The 20,023-nt window shown below is 45.3% G+C and overlaps 1 protein-coding gene across 1 annotated transcript in view; it reads left to right on the forward strand.

The window, feature by feature from the left end:
- LOC122712215 (transcription factor hamlet-like) overlaps positions 1 to 20,023 on the forward strand; it is a 64,397-nt gene that overhangs the window by 25,729 nt on the left and 18,645 nt on the right. Inside the window, exons 2-3 of the mRNA XM_043931662.1 lie at positions 11,449 to 11,832; positions 12,313 to 12,509. Coding sequence (XP_043787597.1) covers positions 11,449 to 11,832; positions 12,313 to 12,509 — 581 coding nt within the window. The remainder of the gene's footprint in view (positions 1 to 11,448; positions 11,833 to 12,312; positions 12,510 to 20,023) is intronic.

Below are 20,023 nucleotides of genomic sequence, written 5' to 3' on the forward strand. Positions count from 1 at the left end.
CCTGATAACAGTTCCAAATTCTCTTTCATATTTTCCATATATATATATATATATAAAAAAAAGAGAGAGAGAGAAAGAAAAAAGAAGTAAAAAAAGTGAAAAACCATCAGAAGACAATCGATCGAAACTTTCCATCATTCGTTGTTACTTTTTTTTTTTTTTTCTTTTAATAATGTTATCATAGAAACGAAGGAAGAAGGTGATTACGCGCTTAACGCTTCCACGGATTATCGAGATTCGCTCGCGTTATCATTCAACGGGAAAGTGAATCAAAACTTTTTTTTTTCGGCAGATAACAGCAGAAGATACGTTTTGTTTTTGCGCGACGGATTCAACAACAACCGGATCCGATAAGTAATAATGGTAGTCAAGGTAAATAATCGATAAACGATAATGATCGATCGAAAGTCCGTGATTGCGAGGTATTCGCGCACCGATTCTCCTCTCTCACGAGAATAGAGGGGGGATGGTTGACGATCGTCCGTTTTCGTCAAATGGTAACCGACGCTCCTCAGCTTTCACGTTTTAGCTTTCCATTCGTAGCAGCCACGATTCCTGTAAAACGGGGGTGTAAACGGTCAGATCGTATCTATCTCGAGGAGAGTGGCCACCCTCCTGTATAAGTAACTGGTCTCTCAGTGCCCTCCGTTTTTCCCCCTCCGTGGTGGAAAAGCCGAAAGATTTAAACCTCGAGATCCGCTTTATCTCGCGCGCGCGCCACGATCCGCACCCATACGGGCTGGAAAACGATGCGTGAGGGGAGGGACGACGGACGGTCAGCAGCCAGCATTGTTGCGAGCTTGTTTACGAGGCGGGCGTGAGATTCGAAAACGAAGATTCGATTCTTTCCGCTTCGATTTATATAGCGGATAGGAGAACTCTTATAGGTGGATAAGCGCGAGAAAAAATTCAATCGAATTCGAATTCGAATGTATTCGAAGCCGAGCGGAATGGATATAGCCAACGGATTCGATGAATTGTCGTATCTCGACGATTAGATAGATAGATTCATGGGGAGGGGGGGGGGAGAGAAGTTCTATTTTTCCTTAATTACGATGTTGCGGGACATAGATTACGATGTTGGCTCGCGCTCAAAAACATCTGTTCCCCTTCCTTCCGACGAGTTCTACCCCCTTGCGCAGCTTGCTAAGGGTTGATATCCGCAGGGGTTTTGCCTTTCGATCTTCTCTTCCTCTCCTCCGAGCGAGAGAAGAGCTCGTCGAGGAGAATTCGTTGAGGACGCGCGCCTCGTTTAAACAGCCCCGAGCCCCGAAACGGATGCGAATCTAATTAGAGTCTAATCGTTCGATTACCATTGTACCCTTCGGCAAGAAAGAAGGCGCTTTGCGCTTTTGTTTGTTTTTGCATTGTTGCAAAATTATCTAAACGAAAAGAAAAAAAAAAAAGGAAGAAAAACGAAAAAGAAAATTGGACGAATTTAAAAACTCTGTTCCATATAATATTTTTTCTGTAAGAGAAAAAAGAAGAAGAAGAAAAAAGGGAAAGAGAAAAAGAGAGAAAGTTCTTTTCCCGTAAAGCTCGCAATTTTCATAGAAAACGATCTGCGAGTGCGGAATCGGCGGAACGAAGGGTGCATAGAAATCAAAGAGTAGAGCGGGGGAGAGGGGGCGGTCAAGAGGCAGAGCCGAGCCGAGCCGCGGTACATATATACAAAATTAATGCCGGACATGAGATAAAATTAATTTAACGGCGGGTTACGCCTGTGAGCCAGCCTGAGGCTGTGTGCCGAAGGCCGGATCACAATGGCGAAATGGCCGGGCTGGTGGCCACTGCAAACTTCACCTACCACCACCTCCGTCCACTCCGCTATCGTCGTCGCCGCACCATCGCCGGTCCCGGGAACGCCATACCCGTACCAAAACATAATTAGCCTGCATTGTTAATGCATCAATATTTGCACGCTGTCCTGCCTTCCCCTCCCCCTGTCCCTCCACGCGCGCCGCGTTTTCCAATAAGCTTGCACTTTGTTGCGCCGATATTACGCGAATATCGGCTGTTGATTCCCTCCGCTATTGCTTTCCCTCCTGTCTCCTTCTCCCTCCCATCCTCCCGATTGTACGGGAATACGAATTGCACATTGTTCATCCCTCTCTCGATCGTGTTTCGCGATTCGCGCTTTACGACTCGGACGGGACTCGGCCACCTCGTTGTATTTCCACCTCATGATGTAAACTTGATGCACAAACCTTCCTAAATTAATCGAAGCTGGCCGACGAATCGTGCACCACGAAACGTTTAATTCGCCGGTTGAATTTTGACCGGGGCGGAAACTCTATTTGTCGATAACAATCGCGCCGTTGGTAACGGTGGTAATTTCGTTTTGCTTTTCGAGCGAAATTATGCGCGATTACACAATGTGTGCCGTTCATCGAATACACTTTTTTTCTACGATTTTTGTGAATAATCATTTTCGAATTGGGCGATTGGGGGATTACTTTCTTTCTTTCTTTTTTCTCTCTCTCTTTTCCTCTCTCTCCACCCCGTCTGGATCTGGAAAGAGGAAGCGAGATCTCGGGGCTGGAGGAAGGGGCTGAAAAGGAAGGAGCGCGGACGCGAAGGAACGAGGGTGTTGCACGCGCACGAGAAAGTCCTCCCTCCCCTCCCCTCCCCTCCCCTCCCCGACCGTATATACCGGATTTTCCCCAGTTCAGCCCGTGTTCCGGCCGCTCGCGTGCCACAATTCTATCGTCCACATCTGGATCTTCTCCTACCGGTTGCCTCGCCGATCTTGACCCCGTAACCCGGATCTCAGCCGGGAGAACCTCCTGCCTAGCTTGCGATTACGTGCAACGCATTTTCAAACGGTTGGATTAATTTTAGATCGGCAATTAAATCTGACATTACTTTGCTTTGTTTCGTGACACGAGTCGAAGAATGCAAGCGAGACCTTTCTCCCTCGTGTCCTAGAAATTAATAAAAGTAATAATAACAAATAAAAGTAACAACACCCGTCTGTCCATTTATTAAACGTTTTCTTCATATTTATTATACGAAACTTGGAATGGATCGAGTCGAGTCGAGGAGCGCGACAAAATCTTTGTTGGCCATCCATCGAACGAGCAGCGCGTTGAAAAATCGTTAAGTCGGTATAAAACGTGACGTCTCCGCGGGGGGAGGGGGCCAGAGACAAGCTGCAAAGCACGAAATAGGGAGGGCGTCGGCAGGAGGAGTTGGAAGGTAGAGGGTCTTCCGTTAGTTGATCGTCTTCCGGTGACTTCCGGTGGCCTCTAACGAGGGACAATGCTTCTGGTACACGGTGTGCACGCGGCGCACAACAATCGCGTCTCAAGTTCCTCGAGGCAGGAGGGCGGTGCTCCTGAGATTCATAGAGAGTTCTCTCTCTCTCTCTCTCTCTCTCTTTCTCGTCGTTCTCTTTCTTCCTCTCCCGACTACTTATGCCGCATAACGTGGCTCTCAATGGCACATTAGAGGGCAGCGCGCGTTCGAAAGGCAGTGAAGGCGTGTGCGTACGCAACGCGGAGAACCAACTCGACTCGAACACAAATTATAGACTCCCGTCACGACCGTTGAAGCGACTCCATACGACGCTGTGGATTCACCAATCGCTATTTCGGGCACTCACGGACATAGAGCGAGCTCGTTGCTAAGGGTACGCGCCATTCACGGACACGCACGTCTCTCGATCCTTTTTTTCTTTTTTCTTTTCTTTTCTTTCTTTCTTTTTTCTTTTTTTTTTCTTTCCACCTTAGTTCCATCGCGCTCCAATTATTCCATCCCTCTGTCTTTCTCTCCGTTCCACCATCTCTCCGACCCGCCACCTTTCTCTCGATCTCTCGATTCTTTGTCGAGCGACGCGCAAATCGCTTTGGGGTAGATCAAGAAGTCGACCGCGCGGACTCTCTGGCCGAGAACCACTCAACAGCAACGGCCGATTGTTTGATCGCATCGAGCGCTCGCTTCTTTCTTATTTCATCCCCGAGGCTCCTCTCGAGTTGGCTACTTCTTCTTTCTTCCCGCGACCACGACCGTTAACGGTCGACGAATTCGGCTGACAATCAGTCTCTTCGTCCACTCGTCCACGCGATCTCGAAATTTCGTCTATCTCAATCTATACGATATACCCTTATCGAATCTCGTGATAAAATCACTCGAGATAAATAATTACGAGATCGATCGAATACGAAATTATATATTTTCTCTCTGAGAAATTGAGAGACTTTAAATTATAAATTTCGGCAAATTTAGAAGATTCGATAAGAAATTTGATGGTGTTGGTCGTGTTCTCGTGGGAGAATGGGACTGGTCGAGAGAGACTTGCCGCGTGGTGGTATCTTGTCGTGGCCGTTTTGACAGCGACAGGCGGTGACACGGCTGTAAAATTGCTTCTCCGATACAGCGAAAAGTTGTCGGTACGCCGAGCACACAGGAGACAATTTTCGGGGGTGTGAAAAATATTAATAACTCCGGTGTTGCAGTAAGGGACGAAGGGCTTCCAGAGTAAGGGATGGCATAGAGTCGGAGGTTGGGTGAGGGGGTGGCCTGGGTCACAGAGGAGGGGGTGGCAAGTGTTTCTGTCAGTTTAATAGCTTCGCGCGCCTCCCTCCCCTCCCTCTCCTTCTGCCCTACGGACTCACCCCACATGCGCACACTTTGCCACCGACATTACGGCATCGTCACTCTACGTGTCAGAAGTTGCGCCAGTCCTAGAACCTCTGCTTAGATCTGATAACCCTTTGATACTCCCGTTATTTATTAGCCCCTTCGTCCGAACGCCATCATCGACAAAGACGACGTACCGCGTCCGACGTCCTTCGAATCGATCACCCTTCTCTCTCTCTTTCTCTCTCTTTCTCTCTCTGAAACACGTACGGAGAGAGGAATAAATCGAGCACGCGGACAAATTTTCTCGGTCATAGTTGAAACGATCTAGCGATCGATAGTTTTGAAAGGAAGCTTCTTTTTTTTTTTTTCTTAAGAAATGTCGATTAATTGTATTGCTGTAAAGAGTGTTACAATTATCCATTTGTCAAGACATCGGTTGTTATGTGCTTTCATTTTACATTTCACAATTTATCGAAATTATTTTTAAATTTTTGAAATTCTAGATAATGGTACGATATGGTAGCAATTAAGGAAAGACGCGTTGTAATTAGAAGCCGATACGATTAATAACAGTGTATCTATTTATATTCTTTTTTAGAAAATATTAGGTTCGCATTATTTTGCAATTTATCGAATCAATCGTCGTTAATAAATACTTTTATTACGCGCGCAAGATTTTAAGGAAAGAAGAGAAGAGTCTTGATTCGTACACGTATACGCGAATCACTACATTTTACATCGACATTTACCGCGTAAACCAATTTTAACTTCGCAAGTATCAAAATAATTTTCGCGACGAATTATCAAACTGAACGTTCTAAACTCATTTTCGAAGTTCGTCACCGTAAACAAAGGGGGCGCAACAAATTCACGAAATAAACGAAGGTGGGCGGGCGGCACGAAGGAGGTGATATCTACACGGTGGCGGGGCGGGAGGGAGGATTTTTATGCCTGCGTGTAAATCAAGCCTCCCGGCCAAATATTGCGCGGACGAGGTTTGAAAGTGAACGAGCGAAGGGTATAGCCGGGGCCATAGCCGCCCATAAAGAATGATATAACTGCACGCGACACATGTCTTCCCGGGCCGTGGAGCGCAGTCATATCGCCTCTGCGGCCGTCTTTCTCGCCCGATTTTCGCGGGAAAATGAAGATTTGTTTCGACGTCTTTTTCGCCCAACCCCCCTCCCCCATTCCGCCATTCATTTCCACGAGCGTTTCACAACCCCGTCGTGACGTCGGGCCGCGCGGCTGATTTAAATCGTTGCAATTTGAACGCCTGGGGAACGCTGATGGAAACGGCGAGCCGGGAGAATAACTGACATTGGACATTTTTACAGAAACGTCGGATCCGTGAAACGGAGTAACGGAGAATTTTCTTTCGCGAGACGAGCGAGCGGGTAGTTCTCGCTGAGACGTTGAGGCGTTAACGAACGTTGGCAACGACCTTCGAAATAGATTCGAACAGTTACACGAGTTTTTCCGTTCGGTTGGAAAAACTTATTCAAAACGCGAGGGAAAGAGTGAAGGGGAGAGAAAGGAGGAGGAAGGAAAAGAAAAAAGAAAGGAAAAAAAAAAAGGAGAAAAAACGGAAAGAGGAGAGACGAAATTTCTGACGAAATTTTTGATTTCTTCGAAATCAATCTGTCCGCGTTACCAGACCGCAAAAAGGTTATTGTGAAAACGATGATTGTAAAAGAAAAAGAGAAAAAATTTAGACGGCCTCGTGACAGCTACTTTACGAAGGAAAAGGTGACCGAGCCTGTCCAATAAAGACTTCGATAGGTGTTCCACTGACCCTGACTCTGCGTGAGGTCCTCTACAAATTCCACGAGCACCGCCATTCTTCGATCGGAGGGTATAGCGAGATGGAAAAAAATTTCTTCGCACGATGACATTTGACCCTTGGCCACCACCGAATCGAACATCGAACTTCACTAACACTTCGTACACCGTCGTTGAAAAATGTTGGAAAACCTTTAGAAAGTTAAAAAAGAAAAAAAAAAAAANNAAAAAAAAAATTACCAAACGTCTCGTTTCAAGAAATACTTATTATATTTCCTAAAAAAAAAAGAGAAAAAAAAATTCAATTCAGTTTCATCTCGTTTCATTATAAAAAAAAAAAAAGAACTTCTTCTATCATTTCGCCTTATTCATTCGAATAAAAGTGACAGAAAGAAGGAAAGAATAAGTGAAGGGGGGGAAAGAAGAGAAAAATAAGAACATCGTTATCGTTAGATCGAAGAGATTAATCGATAGAAACCTTATCCTATAAGAAACTATGAATCGTGCGAAGAAAGGCCAGTCGGTGTTTAATGTTGAGCGTGTTTCTTTCGTTATCAGAGTCACGTTTTCTGATTCTTCCCCACCCCCACCCAGAGGCGGCGGTCCCTCAGACTCGCTCAGACACAGCCGCAGCCTCGTTTCCTCTACCAACGTGTACACATACCACTTCTCTCGGTTCCACTCGAGCCTCTTGCTCGCTCTCTCGAGGGATGCTGTGGCGAGCTGGTGGGGATCTGAATGCGATAGGGGTTGCTCCGCCCGTGGGCCAACCAGAGGTCTCGATGGAAGCGGCTCCGCCACACCCCGTGGATCGTCCCTGGCTTCCCTCGGGAACCCTCGTTGTGCCATCCTCTTCTCAACAGATTTCGGATCCTCTAGTCTGCCAAGAGCCAGCTGACACGGAGCAGCGCTCTTCACAGCGTTTCTTATTTCGCTCGCCGCGTCTTCTCTCCGTGCCAGCACGCCTTCCCGGAACGCCGCCGTTCTTCCACGTCGAGCTTACCCCCTGCGACCATCTCAACCCCCCGCCGCCCTAACTCGTGCGCCTACATTCCTCCTCTGCCCTTTTCTAAAACACCCATCATCATGCGTATCGATCGGTCGATCGTGCACGAGATTTTCCTACGAACAATTCCCGTGATTTTTATCATCTCGATTATTGGATCGTGTCATTGACGTTGTGTCATCGTGAGACTGTTCAGTGACAGGCATGTGTGTTCACGACAGACAGTGATCTCTTTTTCTTTTCTTTTCTTTTCTTTTCTTTTTTTTTTTTCCTTTTCTTTCGATAAACGTTCCAACGCTCCAACTGATCGATCTGGAAACGAAACGATCGACGAGTAATGAACGGTCTCGATTTGTCCCGGCCCACGCTCGACTACAAGATGAACGGTAAGTTTTCGATAGTTTACGGATTATGTAAAAGATAAGAGAATATATACGGAGTAAATAATAATACGGATCTTTACTTTACTCCTCGGTGTGAAGGTGTGTCGCCTCGATTCAATATCGCGGAAAGCAAACGCGGAGTTTGACTTGCGGTTCCTGCATGGATGAAGCGAAGGTGAAGTGGCTCGATAAAACGAGACTGTTTACACATTGTGAGATATAAGAAAATTTGTATTCATTTTGCGCGTCTATTTTCGTCGTTTCACGATTAGATAGAATCGCTCAATCTATCGATCATTGATTCGCCTCATTCGGAAAGATAACGGCGCGATACGATTGTGCTTGACGAAATATTATTCGATTTTTCTTTTCTTTTTTTTTTTTTTTTTTTTGCGGCCTGCTCCGACGAGATGTCAAGTTTTTTTTTTATTCCAACAAAGGAGCGAAAGGAAAAAAAAAAAAAAAAAAAAAGGTTATATCTATCGACAGGAGGAAACTGAACCGCAGACTGTCCGGAAGCTTGCCTGCAGAGATTCGTTCTAATTTGATTTCTCCATCATCTGGTAATTTCCAGACAAGTATTCGTAATTATTTTTATTACCAGAGACAACGATTCTTAATCCATTTAAAATCTCTTCCATCCATCGATAATTTAATTAATAATCTTTCTTCATCGAGTCATCAAGTTTCTCGATGATGATCGAGGAGTGGAGGGAAGCGTTGTTGATTCGTTTGATTTGTTTTCGCTTACGATATAATAAGCGCTAATGGGATCGTGTTCCTTTTCCATCAGGATCCCCGTATCGCCAGGACATCCTGTGCGGTCACAGCAATGCGATCTACGCTCGTGCGAATACATTCCGTACGATGCAATCGCTCTTCCGAGCAACCCGTTCCTCTCGCCTGCCAATTTGCTTAATTATCTTTTTCCGGGATTCGTCGTCGAATATCTTCAACGACCGTTGGCTAGTTTCTTATTTTCGCGCGTACGACGCGCTCGTCAAGAGTTTCATACGTGATTTTCGTATACGTGATTCAAGAGAGACAATTTGTGGTGGCATCGATCATCATCGGGTACGACAGTTTGTCAAACTTGTTTGCTTTGAAAGTAATTTTTAACTCGTCGATCCGTTTTCACTTTTAACAATGGAATAATACGAACGAATGATTTCTAATTTTCTTCTCTCTCTCGAATTCGTTTATCTTTTTTAGAAAGATAAAGATATTAAATAGGAAGGGGGAAGCTGGATCGAAAAAGATATCTTGATATCATCGGTATAATAATAGTAGATTTTCCCGAGCACCGTGAGTTTACCAAGTTTAATCGAAAAACGAAAACCTGTGTTCGACTAAATCGAAAAAAAAAAAAAAAAGAAAGAAAAGGAAAAAAAAGAGGACAAGGAGAGGAAAGAGAAAAAAGAAGTGAACCAGTCTTCCCACGAACAATTTTCGATTCTCTAAGCCGTGGCAAAGCGGCACTTTACTCTCTAATCGGGTTGGAAGCCTCTCGAGCCGCTATCATCGTGGATAATATCGTGTATGGCCGAACAAGTACTCTGTCAAGGGAAAAAGTGCTCGAGTACTCGTGTCCCACAGGAGTCAAAGACCCCTGGTGACGTCAAGAGTTTTCCAAATATTATTGTTGCATCGTATCGACTGGTAGCGCAAGAGACGTGTACGTCGACCCTCCTCCCTAAGTCCTCGCACAGATCTCTTCTTTACGATCGTCCACGGAAACCGAAGGAATCCACGAAATCGTGTTTGCTCTATCGATCAGGCCGGATTTCGATTTACGTCGATCCACCGATCCATCCCTTATACCCCTCGAAAGCCTCTCGTATCTTTACGATTATTTCGCCTCGAGGCAAGCGAGAAAGATTATGTTATGGATTCTCCTCCACGCTCTATAATTTTCTGCTTAGAAACAACACACGCGTCCCTGATATCTCTCTCAAAGTATTAAAGCCCGCCACTGAGTTTCGTGTCGATCGAGCCAACACGCAGGATCATCGTTTCCTTTTTTTTTTCTTCTCTCTCTTTTTTTTTTACGACTCTGGCTAACGTAACGTAACGTAACGTAACGTAGTTGGAATCCTTGATCCGATGTGTCGACGCTATCGAACGGAATCGAAGCTCTCGTAAAACGAACGTAAACGTTAATCTCGATCGAACGAAATTTCTAAACCGGATCCCCGGCTCTGTGTAAATCGTTGTCGCGAGTTTAATCCAACCTGGACGAAGATAAATTTCATCCAGCAATGAGATCGTAAAGGCGCGACACCGAGATATGATTCGTCAAAGCCTGGAGGATACACCTGCAACACGTTGTCGGCAATTCGCTTAGACGATGGATTCATCGCATCGCTTGTATATAAAACCCCCTGTTTGCAGAGGATCGTCGCAGGTCCCTCCGTGTCATTCCTGTACACGCCCGGTTCACAGTTTGTTCTCAGATAGTTCTCCATAGAACGGAGATGGAGATATCTCTCGATTCGAAGATAAGTATCGGGTATCCATCCCTCTCGTATCCGGTCCCGGAGTTATACAAATAAATCCAGATTCGACGTGTCCTCGCGTGGATAGGAGGGGATGGACTGGAATGGAGAGTGAGGGAAGGAGAGGAAGGTGTCGCGTGTGAAGATAAGAGGGAGATGATCGGTTCGCGAGAATCTGCGAGAGAATAAAAGCGCTCCAAAAAAAGTGAGTGTCGCGATTCTGTTGGGTTAGGTTAGGTTCTCTCTCTCTCTCTCTCTTTTTTTTATTTTTTTACGTAACAACATCACCACGAGGCCGTTTCACGGTGTATCAAAAGCCGGGCCTGTAGGGGGAACAATGAAATTCCTGGCTTATCGCGTCAAACATCCTTGACTCTCGGGTGTCGCATCTCACACTCGAGACTCTCTGAGAAAACGAGCGACGGATAGAGGAGATAGCGCGTCGCTCGATCGCCACTTGTCCTTGTGTGTCTAGGATCTCGTTCGGTTTGGCAAAGGGGACGGAGAAATTTACTGCTTCTCGGAATTATATTTCCTCTTCATTTCTTACCTACTCTTTGATAATCGATTTTGGTGATATATATATATAAGATATGGTTTATAATTTTTGTTTTATAATTTTATAATTTTAATCTTCTTCGATATTTTGGAGGTTAAATTAAATTTATCATTCAATCGTGACTCGGCGCGTTTGAAAAAAATTGTCGACCGTTTTTCTCGAGCCTATAAATCTCACTTTCAAATTTTATCTAGGTCGAAACTCAACCGTTTGCGACCCTTCCTTGACAATGTGACCTCCACCACTGGTGAGCACCCACCCAGTGGTACAACTTCGATCATCATCCTAAGAGAAAAAGGAAGAAAATTATTTCCACGAAAATGATCACCATTTCAAAATCCCAAAATGAATCTTTTAAAAAAAGGAAAAACTTCACCGGCAAAATTGAATTTATTATACACGTGTATTCCAATTTTCTCGAATCATCTCGTAAACGTAGGCGTTCCGACCTTTCGATTTCCCACCGATATTCGACGGGAAACGAGCGTGGGTCGAGGATCGATTTCCACGCTTTTAATCTTCCTCCGCGAACCTTTTTTTTTTTTTTTTTCTTTTTTCTACCCTTTGACTCGAACGCACTTTTATTAAAAATATAGGAATTTGATTCATTTCCATAATTCTCGTTGGGCATTGTTTCAGGAAGCAGCGACGAAGGCGAGTCGACGTCGGGCACGCCAGCCGGAGGAGGCACGGGGGGTAGCGGGGAGAACCAGGAAATGGATGAGAACGGTACGATCCGTGGCGGAAGCAACAATTCCGCCAGCAATCTGGTGTACAGGGATCTGAAGACCCTTCACCCATCTAGCCACGACGTGTCCTCCCAGGATTACAATCCGCAATCGAGGCCGTATCAGCGTGGCTACTCGCCAGCCATGGACAAGCCGAGTTACGAGAAGGAGCAGCACAGACCGCCCTCGTCCAGGGACCCCGAGGAGAAACCTTCCTCGTGGGAGTACGGGGAGAAAACCGAGAGAAAGGAGTACTCGAGATCGCGGGAAAGCCTGTACAGGAGCGAAGCGTATCGTGAGTGAAGGAATTTCCATTTTTTTTTTCCCCCCACCCCTCGCTTCGCAATTTTTTTTCCCTTCTGAACCACGTGAACTGTGCCACTGTGTTTGAACTGTCGTGACAGCTAAAATTGACACTCGATCGCGTATAATATTAGAATACTGGGTCAATCGTTGCTCAATGTTACGAATTACGGGGTAAATTATCGGAGGCGGGGGGAGGGGGACGTGGGAACGTTGGTTCGTTAATCGTTCAGACGTGTGGATTAGAATAATAGGTTATACACCGTTCTAACCTGGTATGAACGATCATCGATTGGATTTAATCTCGTAAATTGCTCTTCCCTCTTACCTCCTTTTTTTTTTCTTTTTCTTTTTCTATTTAACGATCACCTTCGTTTATCGCGTTAGAAAAGAAATTTCTGTCCGAGATGTGACGATTTGCTGATCGGTTCTTTTTTTTTTTTTTTTTTTTGTTTCCTCTCCTTCTTTGCAGAGGACGCGACGAAGCAGGAGCAGAAGGAGCACGCGAACCGCGAATGGGTATCACCGGTGCCGGAAGTGGAGGTGGGCGGCTCGGCGCCGGGCGGACCTCAGGTACGAGCGCGCAAGGACATTCCAAGGGGCGCCAGATTCGGCCCTTTCCTCGGCAAATGGGCCAGCGAGCCTTTCAACCCCCGTTACGCGTGGGAGGTGAGTTGTTATCCTCCTCCTTACGTCGCTTCCGTTTGAATGGGATTTTGTTGATTCGTGATGAAAGCGGTGGATAGATTGATAAATATCGTCTGTCGTGAATTTTATAGTTTATTTTGTAGAGAAATCGTTGCTCTTATTGTCATTAACATTCAACATCAACATCATTTTGAGTTTTGAAACTGAGTTTTGAAGTTCAGATCCTGAATTTAAGAAAAATTTTAGCCTAATTTTATACTTATATTATTCCACGACTTTGGGAGTATAAATATAAATAGGAAAATTATAAATAACTCCGTTTGAATTTTCTTGATTCCTGAAAGCGGGGATAGATTGATAAATATCGTCTGTCGTGAATTTTATAGTTTATTTTGTAGAGAAATCGTTGCTCTTATTGTCATTAACATTCATTGGTTTTGAGTTTTGAAACAAGTTCAGATCCTGAGTTTGAGAAAAATTTTATACTTATATTATTCTACGACTTTGGGAGTATAAATATAAAGAGGAAAATTACAAAAAACTCCGTTTGAATTTTCTTGATTCCTGAAAGCGGGGAATCGTGAATAGATTGATAAATATCGTCTGTCGTGAATTTTATAGTTTATTTTGTAGAGGGATCGTTGCTCTTATTATTATTATTATTAACATTTGTTTTGAATTTTGAGATGTTTGAAGAAAAATAGCTAGTTTTAAACTAATATTATTCCACGACTTTGGGAGTATAAATACAAATAGGAAAATTATAAATAACGATTGAAAATGAATGATTTAGTGCAGATCAAGAGATCCTCGCTGAAAAATTTCTGGCCTGAACGTTCAACGTAAATATCTATCCTAATTTTGGATATTTATATTCCATCGTGGAGATGGAAGACGCGGGGATTTTCCGCGAAATTGAGGGATTCACATGCGATATCATCTCGCAGGGGGGTTCTCGTGGAACCGTTTGAAAGATGATCGATCTGTTTATGGTTCCGGGATCCGGTGGAGGAATACTTTTGCCCGAAACCAGTGTCAGTGGGCTCGCTATCCTTCTGCTATAATCCCGGGTATTATCCGGCAGATGCCGAAGGACAGGAGAACGAGGAAGAGAGAGGAAGATAGGGGAGAGGAGAAAGGGAGGAACAGACAGAGAGTCGTCTCTTCGGTTGGAAAGGTAGACACCTGGTCGGCTCGTTCGTCGAAGGTGTCATCCATGTTGACAGATCTGTCAATTGGCTCGCCTCGGACAATTTCCCTCCCGATTCCTTTCCAATTTTCCGATCCTCAAATTCTTTCGAAGCCGAGATGAACATCTCCGTTCTGCTTCTTCAACTCGACCGTGAAATCGGTACACCGAGTCAAAATCGAAGAAACAGTCCGTAAAATTCTCCGTTCACGCGATTTCTTTCTATTAGAGATTAAAACCATCTCCGAACTCTATATATTTTGTTTGCAATAATCTTTTAAAGTCGAAATCTATCACATTTCTCATTTTTCCTATCAATACGAATCGTCTTCGAATTCTATTCCCAATGATAAATCGTTCAACGGATTCAAAATCCGTTCGTTATTTCCAGTCAAAGATAACTCGTGCCTTCTAAATTCTATGAACGATCGTATGGAAGATTATTCATCCTCGAGATGGAAATTTCGATTTAAAAAAAAAATCTTGCTCTGCCTGCACCCTCGCGGAAAAATGATTCTGAAACGATATTACGGGATACGGGCGCAGCGGAATCGGGAACCAGGCGTGTACCGGTCCAGAGGGTGTGATAGATATGATAGCGGCAACGTTACGTTACGTTAGCGCATGTCGCACTGACAAAATGTAAATGGCGCCATCCATCTAACTGCCGACAAAAAGGCAGCCGGGGCCAACTGTCGGACCGGCGATTACAGGATCGATTAAAGCCAAACTACCCCTTCGTTTCGTCGGCCCGATCTATCAACCCCACGCGCGTAAACGTGCGAGAGTACGAAAACATCGCGACAGAGAGATCTCTCTTGCCTCCGAGTTCTCACACAATTTCGAATAATGTTCCCTTCCAATTCTGGGACTCGGTTGGAGTTAAGGGGAAGATCGATCGAGAAGAATTTCAGGTATTTCCACTTCTCGTTTCGTTATTTGTAAAATAACCGGGAAATATACGGTATATATATATATACACAGTACAGTTGGTAACGAACCTATCGAACGGTTAACAAACACGATCCTTTTTCTGAAATTGGAGAAATCTAGGAGGGATCCCTTTCGATCGATTCGCACGCTATCCCCTAATCCTAATCCTTTTCTCACATTCTCGGGGAAAGGCGTTCCTCGAATGGAAAAGGGGGAGAGATAGGGAAGATGGAAACTGGATTAGTGATAAACTATCAACGGGCTTCGATATTTCACTTCGTTCTATCTTCGAACGATAAATAGAACAAGAGAAAGAATAAAAAAAGAAAAAAAGAAATATTAAAGAGACTCGAAGAAGATTTCGTTTTATATCACAGAATGTGAAGAATATAAAAAAAAAGAAACAGACCTCAAACCGAAATTTTTCCCCAAATTTCGTGAACACCTCGTTCGTTACGTACCGTGCACACATACACACACACCTGAAGCGGAACGAAGGGAAGGTCGTGGTATCGAGGGTTGTTGTTCGAGGTATCGGTGGTACCCCACCTGCCACGCTGGCCGAGTCTCGTTTCTCGGATCCACCCGAATCCGGGGACGGGAAGTGGAAAACCGAAGGAAACCGAAGGGGCGATCTATTCTTTCCGGTTGCGTTTTGCTCGGTGACGCGTGATCCGCAGAACGGCCGACTCGCGGCGTGCCTTAGTGGCAACTAAACCAATCTTAGGCTTAGCTCGCTCGGCCGTGAGACCCTCGTGTCGAGGGGTACGGCTCCAATTTACCGAATGATCTCGAGAACCCGCCTTAAATGATCAATCCTGTCGCGTTTATTGCATCGCGCTCTCTTGTCTCCCCGAATCTCGGAAGGCGCGATGTCGATTTAATTAATCTCGAATAAAAGGATGTTCCTTTATTTCACATCGAACCGTATCCCATATATTAATCCAACTTTCTATGCTTTGCAACCCATCTATGATGTATTTCCATATGGGACACGAGGAGGGTTCCACAGAATCCACCCCCGTCGGGGGCCACGTTTGCCCTCTTTTTCCCCGTGCAACTCGCTCATCGACATATTGGAAGCATCGTCAATTTTTCCACGTGATCGCTGACGGCCCCACTCGCCCTCTCTCGAGCACGAACGAGTGCACGAGTGTACGAGCGCCGGCTGGTCTCTCTTTTTCGAGCGGCCACGAGGGAGAGGAGATATATATATATATATATAGAGAAAGAGAGAGAGAAAAGAGCGGAAGATCGGTTGTTTTTCATATCGAAGCAGGCACCACGCGCCTCGTTGAACCTCGTTGCGGGCCACTTTTTCGACAAATCGGGTGGAAAGCTGCGCCATTAGCTGCGCGTATGTCGCTGACAAATCATATAAATGACGACTCTCGACGAAACGTGTCCTAGCCGCGGACCGCAGCGACCCGACCAACCCCGATGCCCCCGTAATCAGACAAATTGTGACGCGAACCGCGAACAGAGGAGGAATCCCGCGTGCCTCCCACCCCTCCCCTCCCCATTCTCCACGCCGAGAACCGTTTTCCAAAAAAAAAAAAAAAAAGGAAAAAAAAAAAAGACGTTACTCGATCGTCGCCGCCTCTCGACCCTTCTCGAATTCGCTTCGAGAAGAGGCGATCCTCATCGAGATAACAATGTCCTCGCTGAATACCCTTGCCCTTCCTCGCGCACGCCTACCACTTAACCACCTCGGCGAAAAGCATCGACCAGGATGAAAGAATTCGCCTCCCTATGTAGGTGGTGCCGACGGAATCTTATTGTGGATGTTATTAAATTCTCGCTCGATCTCGAAACCACGTATTCCGTAGACAATCGACGTGTCCGGCACAATGGCACGGGAACGGCACTGCCCTATTATTCGTGGACATTGTCCAGGTGAACTGGCCCTTACTTGGGCGTTGCAGGAGGTCAAGCCCCGGAAGTGATTCGACAATGAGCCACATTATGCTCAACCCTCTTCCCTCCATCTTCTCTTCCTCTCGATCCTTACGTCGACTCGGCCGCGTTTTCCATCTTCCGCTTTCAATTCACGAATCCAATTCGTGAACCATCTCTCCTGCACGCGAATCTCGGGGGCACGTAGGAAAGGTGGCACGGCGACCTTCGCTTTCTCAAGGCGTAGAGTTACCCGATGATTTTCGTCGCATTTGAATATGAAATTGGAGAAAGAGACGGCGCGGAGGGAAATGTTTCGTGGGGGAAACAAGTGACAATCAGCGGCGCGGGGAATATGCGGGGCATTGTGAGGCCGGTCGGGATCCGAGGAGCCCCCCTCGGCAGGTCGGTGGTCATCTATGCGAATTTACCGGTCGTGACGAACGAACGGGGTGGCTCGGCCGTGTAAACGCGAAATTTCGCACCCCTCGCATGGGGTAGAGCGCTTTTTCTTCGAGGAAAAGGGGTAGCGCAGTTTGCTCGAGAGCGGACGAACACTTGTACACTTTTTTCCCTCGAATTTTTCGTTCCTTGCAACGAAACGAGCGAACAAAGTGCGATGAGTCTTGGAAATGGGGCGACGAGAAGGAGAAAACCGTGTATGCATGATGCATGCACGGTTACACGTTGGCCTAAAATGCGAGGGACCATTTTGGCTAACTAGCCCTTTTCTCGGGGATCGAGTTTTTGATTGATGGGATTGGCCCAGGCTGCACCTTCTCCTATTATGTTAATAAAGCTATGATACAACTTGGCACGGTTTGAATAGCTAACGTGTGTATTTTGACATTTAAATTTACCGGCAACGAGTTTCTGTCCCGCCCCATACGTTGATACGTTGACTTAATTCGGTTTTATTGAAAAGTTGTGAAGGTGCTCACAAATTGCTCACAAATTTTGCGAAAGGAATTCGATTAATTATTTCTTCGTATGGGTTCAATGCCATTGTGCCAAAGATGGAGTGCCAATTGTGCACGATTTAAAAAAAACAATCTACTAAACGCAAAAGAACGAAATTAAGAAAAGATTTCTTAAATAACGTAATATTTCATCTCGATCGTCTTAAATGAGATCTTTACACGTGTTGTACAACGGGTCGATAAATTTCCTTTCCTCTGTGTGTACTTTTGCCGAAACGAGCACGCGTCGCGCGAGATTCAACTGCTATATAAGGCTCTAACTGGCCTTTCTTTCTGTCAAACCAGCTGTAAACCGGCCTCTTCTCTCGCTCGAACCACCCCATCTCCCCGCTTCTCGTTTCTCTTCTGGGGTGGCGAAACGCGGAGGGTGATAAATCTCGTCCGCTCGTTACCCCACTATCTGTCGATAATAGACATAACAGACACGTGTTGCCCGGTCGTCAAGCTGACCCCGCTGTCCCGTACAATGGAGACTCGTCGTCGGAATCATCGTCTTCAAAGAAGAGCTATCGCTCCTTGCACTCTCGTTTTTCCACAGTCCTTCCTTCGACCCGCTACGATTTACCATCCCTCGACCAAACGTTAAAGACCGTCTAAAAAAAAAAAAAAAAAAAAGAAGAAGAAGAAGAGAGAGAAAAAGAAAATCCCTCGAAACCATTCTCGAAAACCTTCGCATCGGAATAACTCGTCGAATAGGTTTGGAAATTTTCAACATCGATTCTCGACTCGTGATCTGAAATTCCGCGAATAGTCGCGAGACGATTCATTGCCAAGCGCAATACGTTGTCCACGTACGACGAACGAGAATTAAAATTTTACGATTTGATAACTAACTTCTTGGTTTCTCATTGTCGCCGCTCGTTTCACCTTTCTCTTCCCCTTATCCTTTGTTCCCTCTCTCTCTCTCTCTCTCTTTCTCTTTCTTTCTTTCTCTTGGTACAGCACGTCTTTCTCTCCCGTTCGGGGTTGCAGTTTCATGGGGTTGATGGCGCTACAGACGCCGGATAGGGCCTCCGCCGTGTGTAGGAAGCCGTTCCTCGTTCTCGTCGGCGTGAACTTAATTGAACTTGTTCGCTAACTCATAACGAGAAGTCGAGCAAGTGCCCTCCTGGTTATAATTTACGGGAAACAATCGCCGCCTTTGATGTCCCGACAATTGTCCCGGATCCACACCGGAGAAACTGTGACACGGAGGAACGAGTGGTAGATCTTTCTCAGATTTGCCTTTACCTTGCCCGAATAACGTTTGCCAAATCTCTCCTTGCTTTCTACTCCTTGTTGTTTCGAATTTCCAATTATTATTCGATGGAGGCAAAATTTTGGAAGGAGAGAAAGAAAAAGATTCGGGGGAACAGCGGAGAATGAATTTTTCGAGAAGAGGATTTTACCGTGGAATTATTTAAAAATTCGGTCGTTGAAATTGTTATATTTAACAGATCGTTATATTTAACCCGACCCGAAGTTTCCTAGCTATCAATTAAAAATGAGCAATCGCACAATGAACGCGTACGATTAAACGCAGCCACCCACGTTATTTGTAATATTTATCGATGACGCGCGTCCCGTTCGCCGCATTGAAAACGTAAACTCAATATCCCAACCCTGAATCGACAAGCAATCAATGGCAATCATTGTTTTCCACTAGCCTAGAAAAAAAAAAAAAAAAAAAAAAAAAAAAAAGAAAGAAAGAAAGAAACCGTATTTCATGGCTTCGATACGCGCTCACGAATGTTTAATCGCTTCAATGATTTTCGGCTGCCATGTTGAAATTACATCGTCGAAATAAAACCGAAATCATTGTCGAAACGTCATTCTCGAAAATCATTCTTTCTATTCTATCGACATTCCCTCTCTTCCTCTGGATTATTTGAATATCACTTAAATTCCTCTTGATTAATTAAATCGTTCGTACGTAAAATTACAACAAGTTGCGGATATTTCCTTTTAACCTAAGCTTTTAAGTCGCTCTTAAGATTTTTCGAAAATTTCGTTCGATCATTCGTCTCAAGGAATCGTCTCAAAGAGGTGTCCAATCCGATCCTCGTTTTTTCACCACCATTGTTGAAAATCACAATATTAGCCGATACACGAAAACGAAAGCGATCACCGTCGCTCGATTGCATCGATATTTCCTCCTCCCGGTTACGAGGAGCTTTAATACTCTGGATTATTGGGAATCGGTGGAAAATTCAAGCGGATCCGGGTGAATATCCATGGAACGATTTCGCACGTAGCTCTACTTAGTCCCGAGATTGGCAGAATTTGGTACACGGGAGCACGGTTGACAGATTGTGCATACGGGCGCGCAGGTCCCGCCACAATGACCGAACTAATCTGGTCCGGTTCAGGAAGGTAGTCTAAGTTCAATATACACAGAAATACACCGAGGCCTGGAGGCGTTTCGTGTGTGCCTTCCACTATTGGCTTGCATTAATCACGAAGCCGTTCCCAGCCGTGGGCAACAACGGGTTCCGGCGTCAACTTAATTGTCCCGCTCGTTTCGCCAGGGATTCATTAATTGGGATGCACTTTGCATG

Source organism: Apis laboriosa, unplaced genomic scaffold (assembly GCF_014066325.1).
Source record: "Apis laboriosa isolate Shangri-la unplaced genomic scaffold, ASM1406632v1 scaffold1_cov151, whole genome shotgun sequence".
NCBI classification, from domain to species: Eukaryota; Metazoa; Arthropoda; class Insecta; order Hymenoptera; family Apidae; genus Apis; species Apis laboriosa.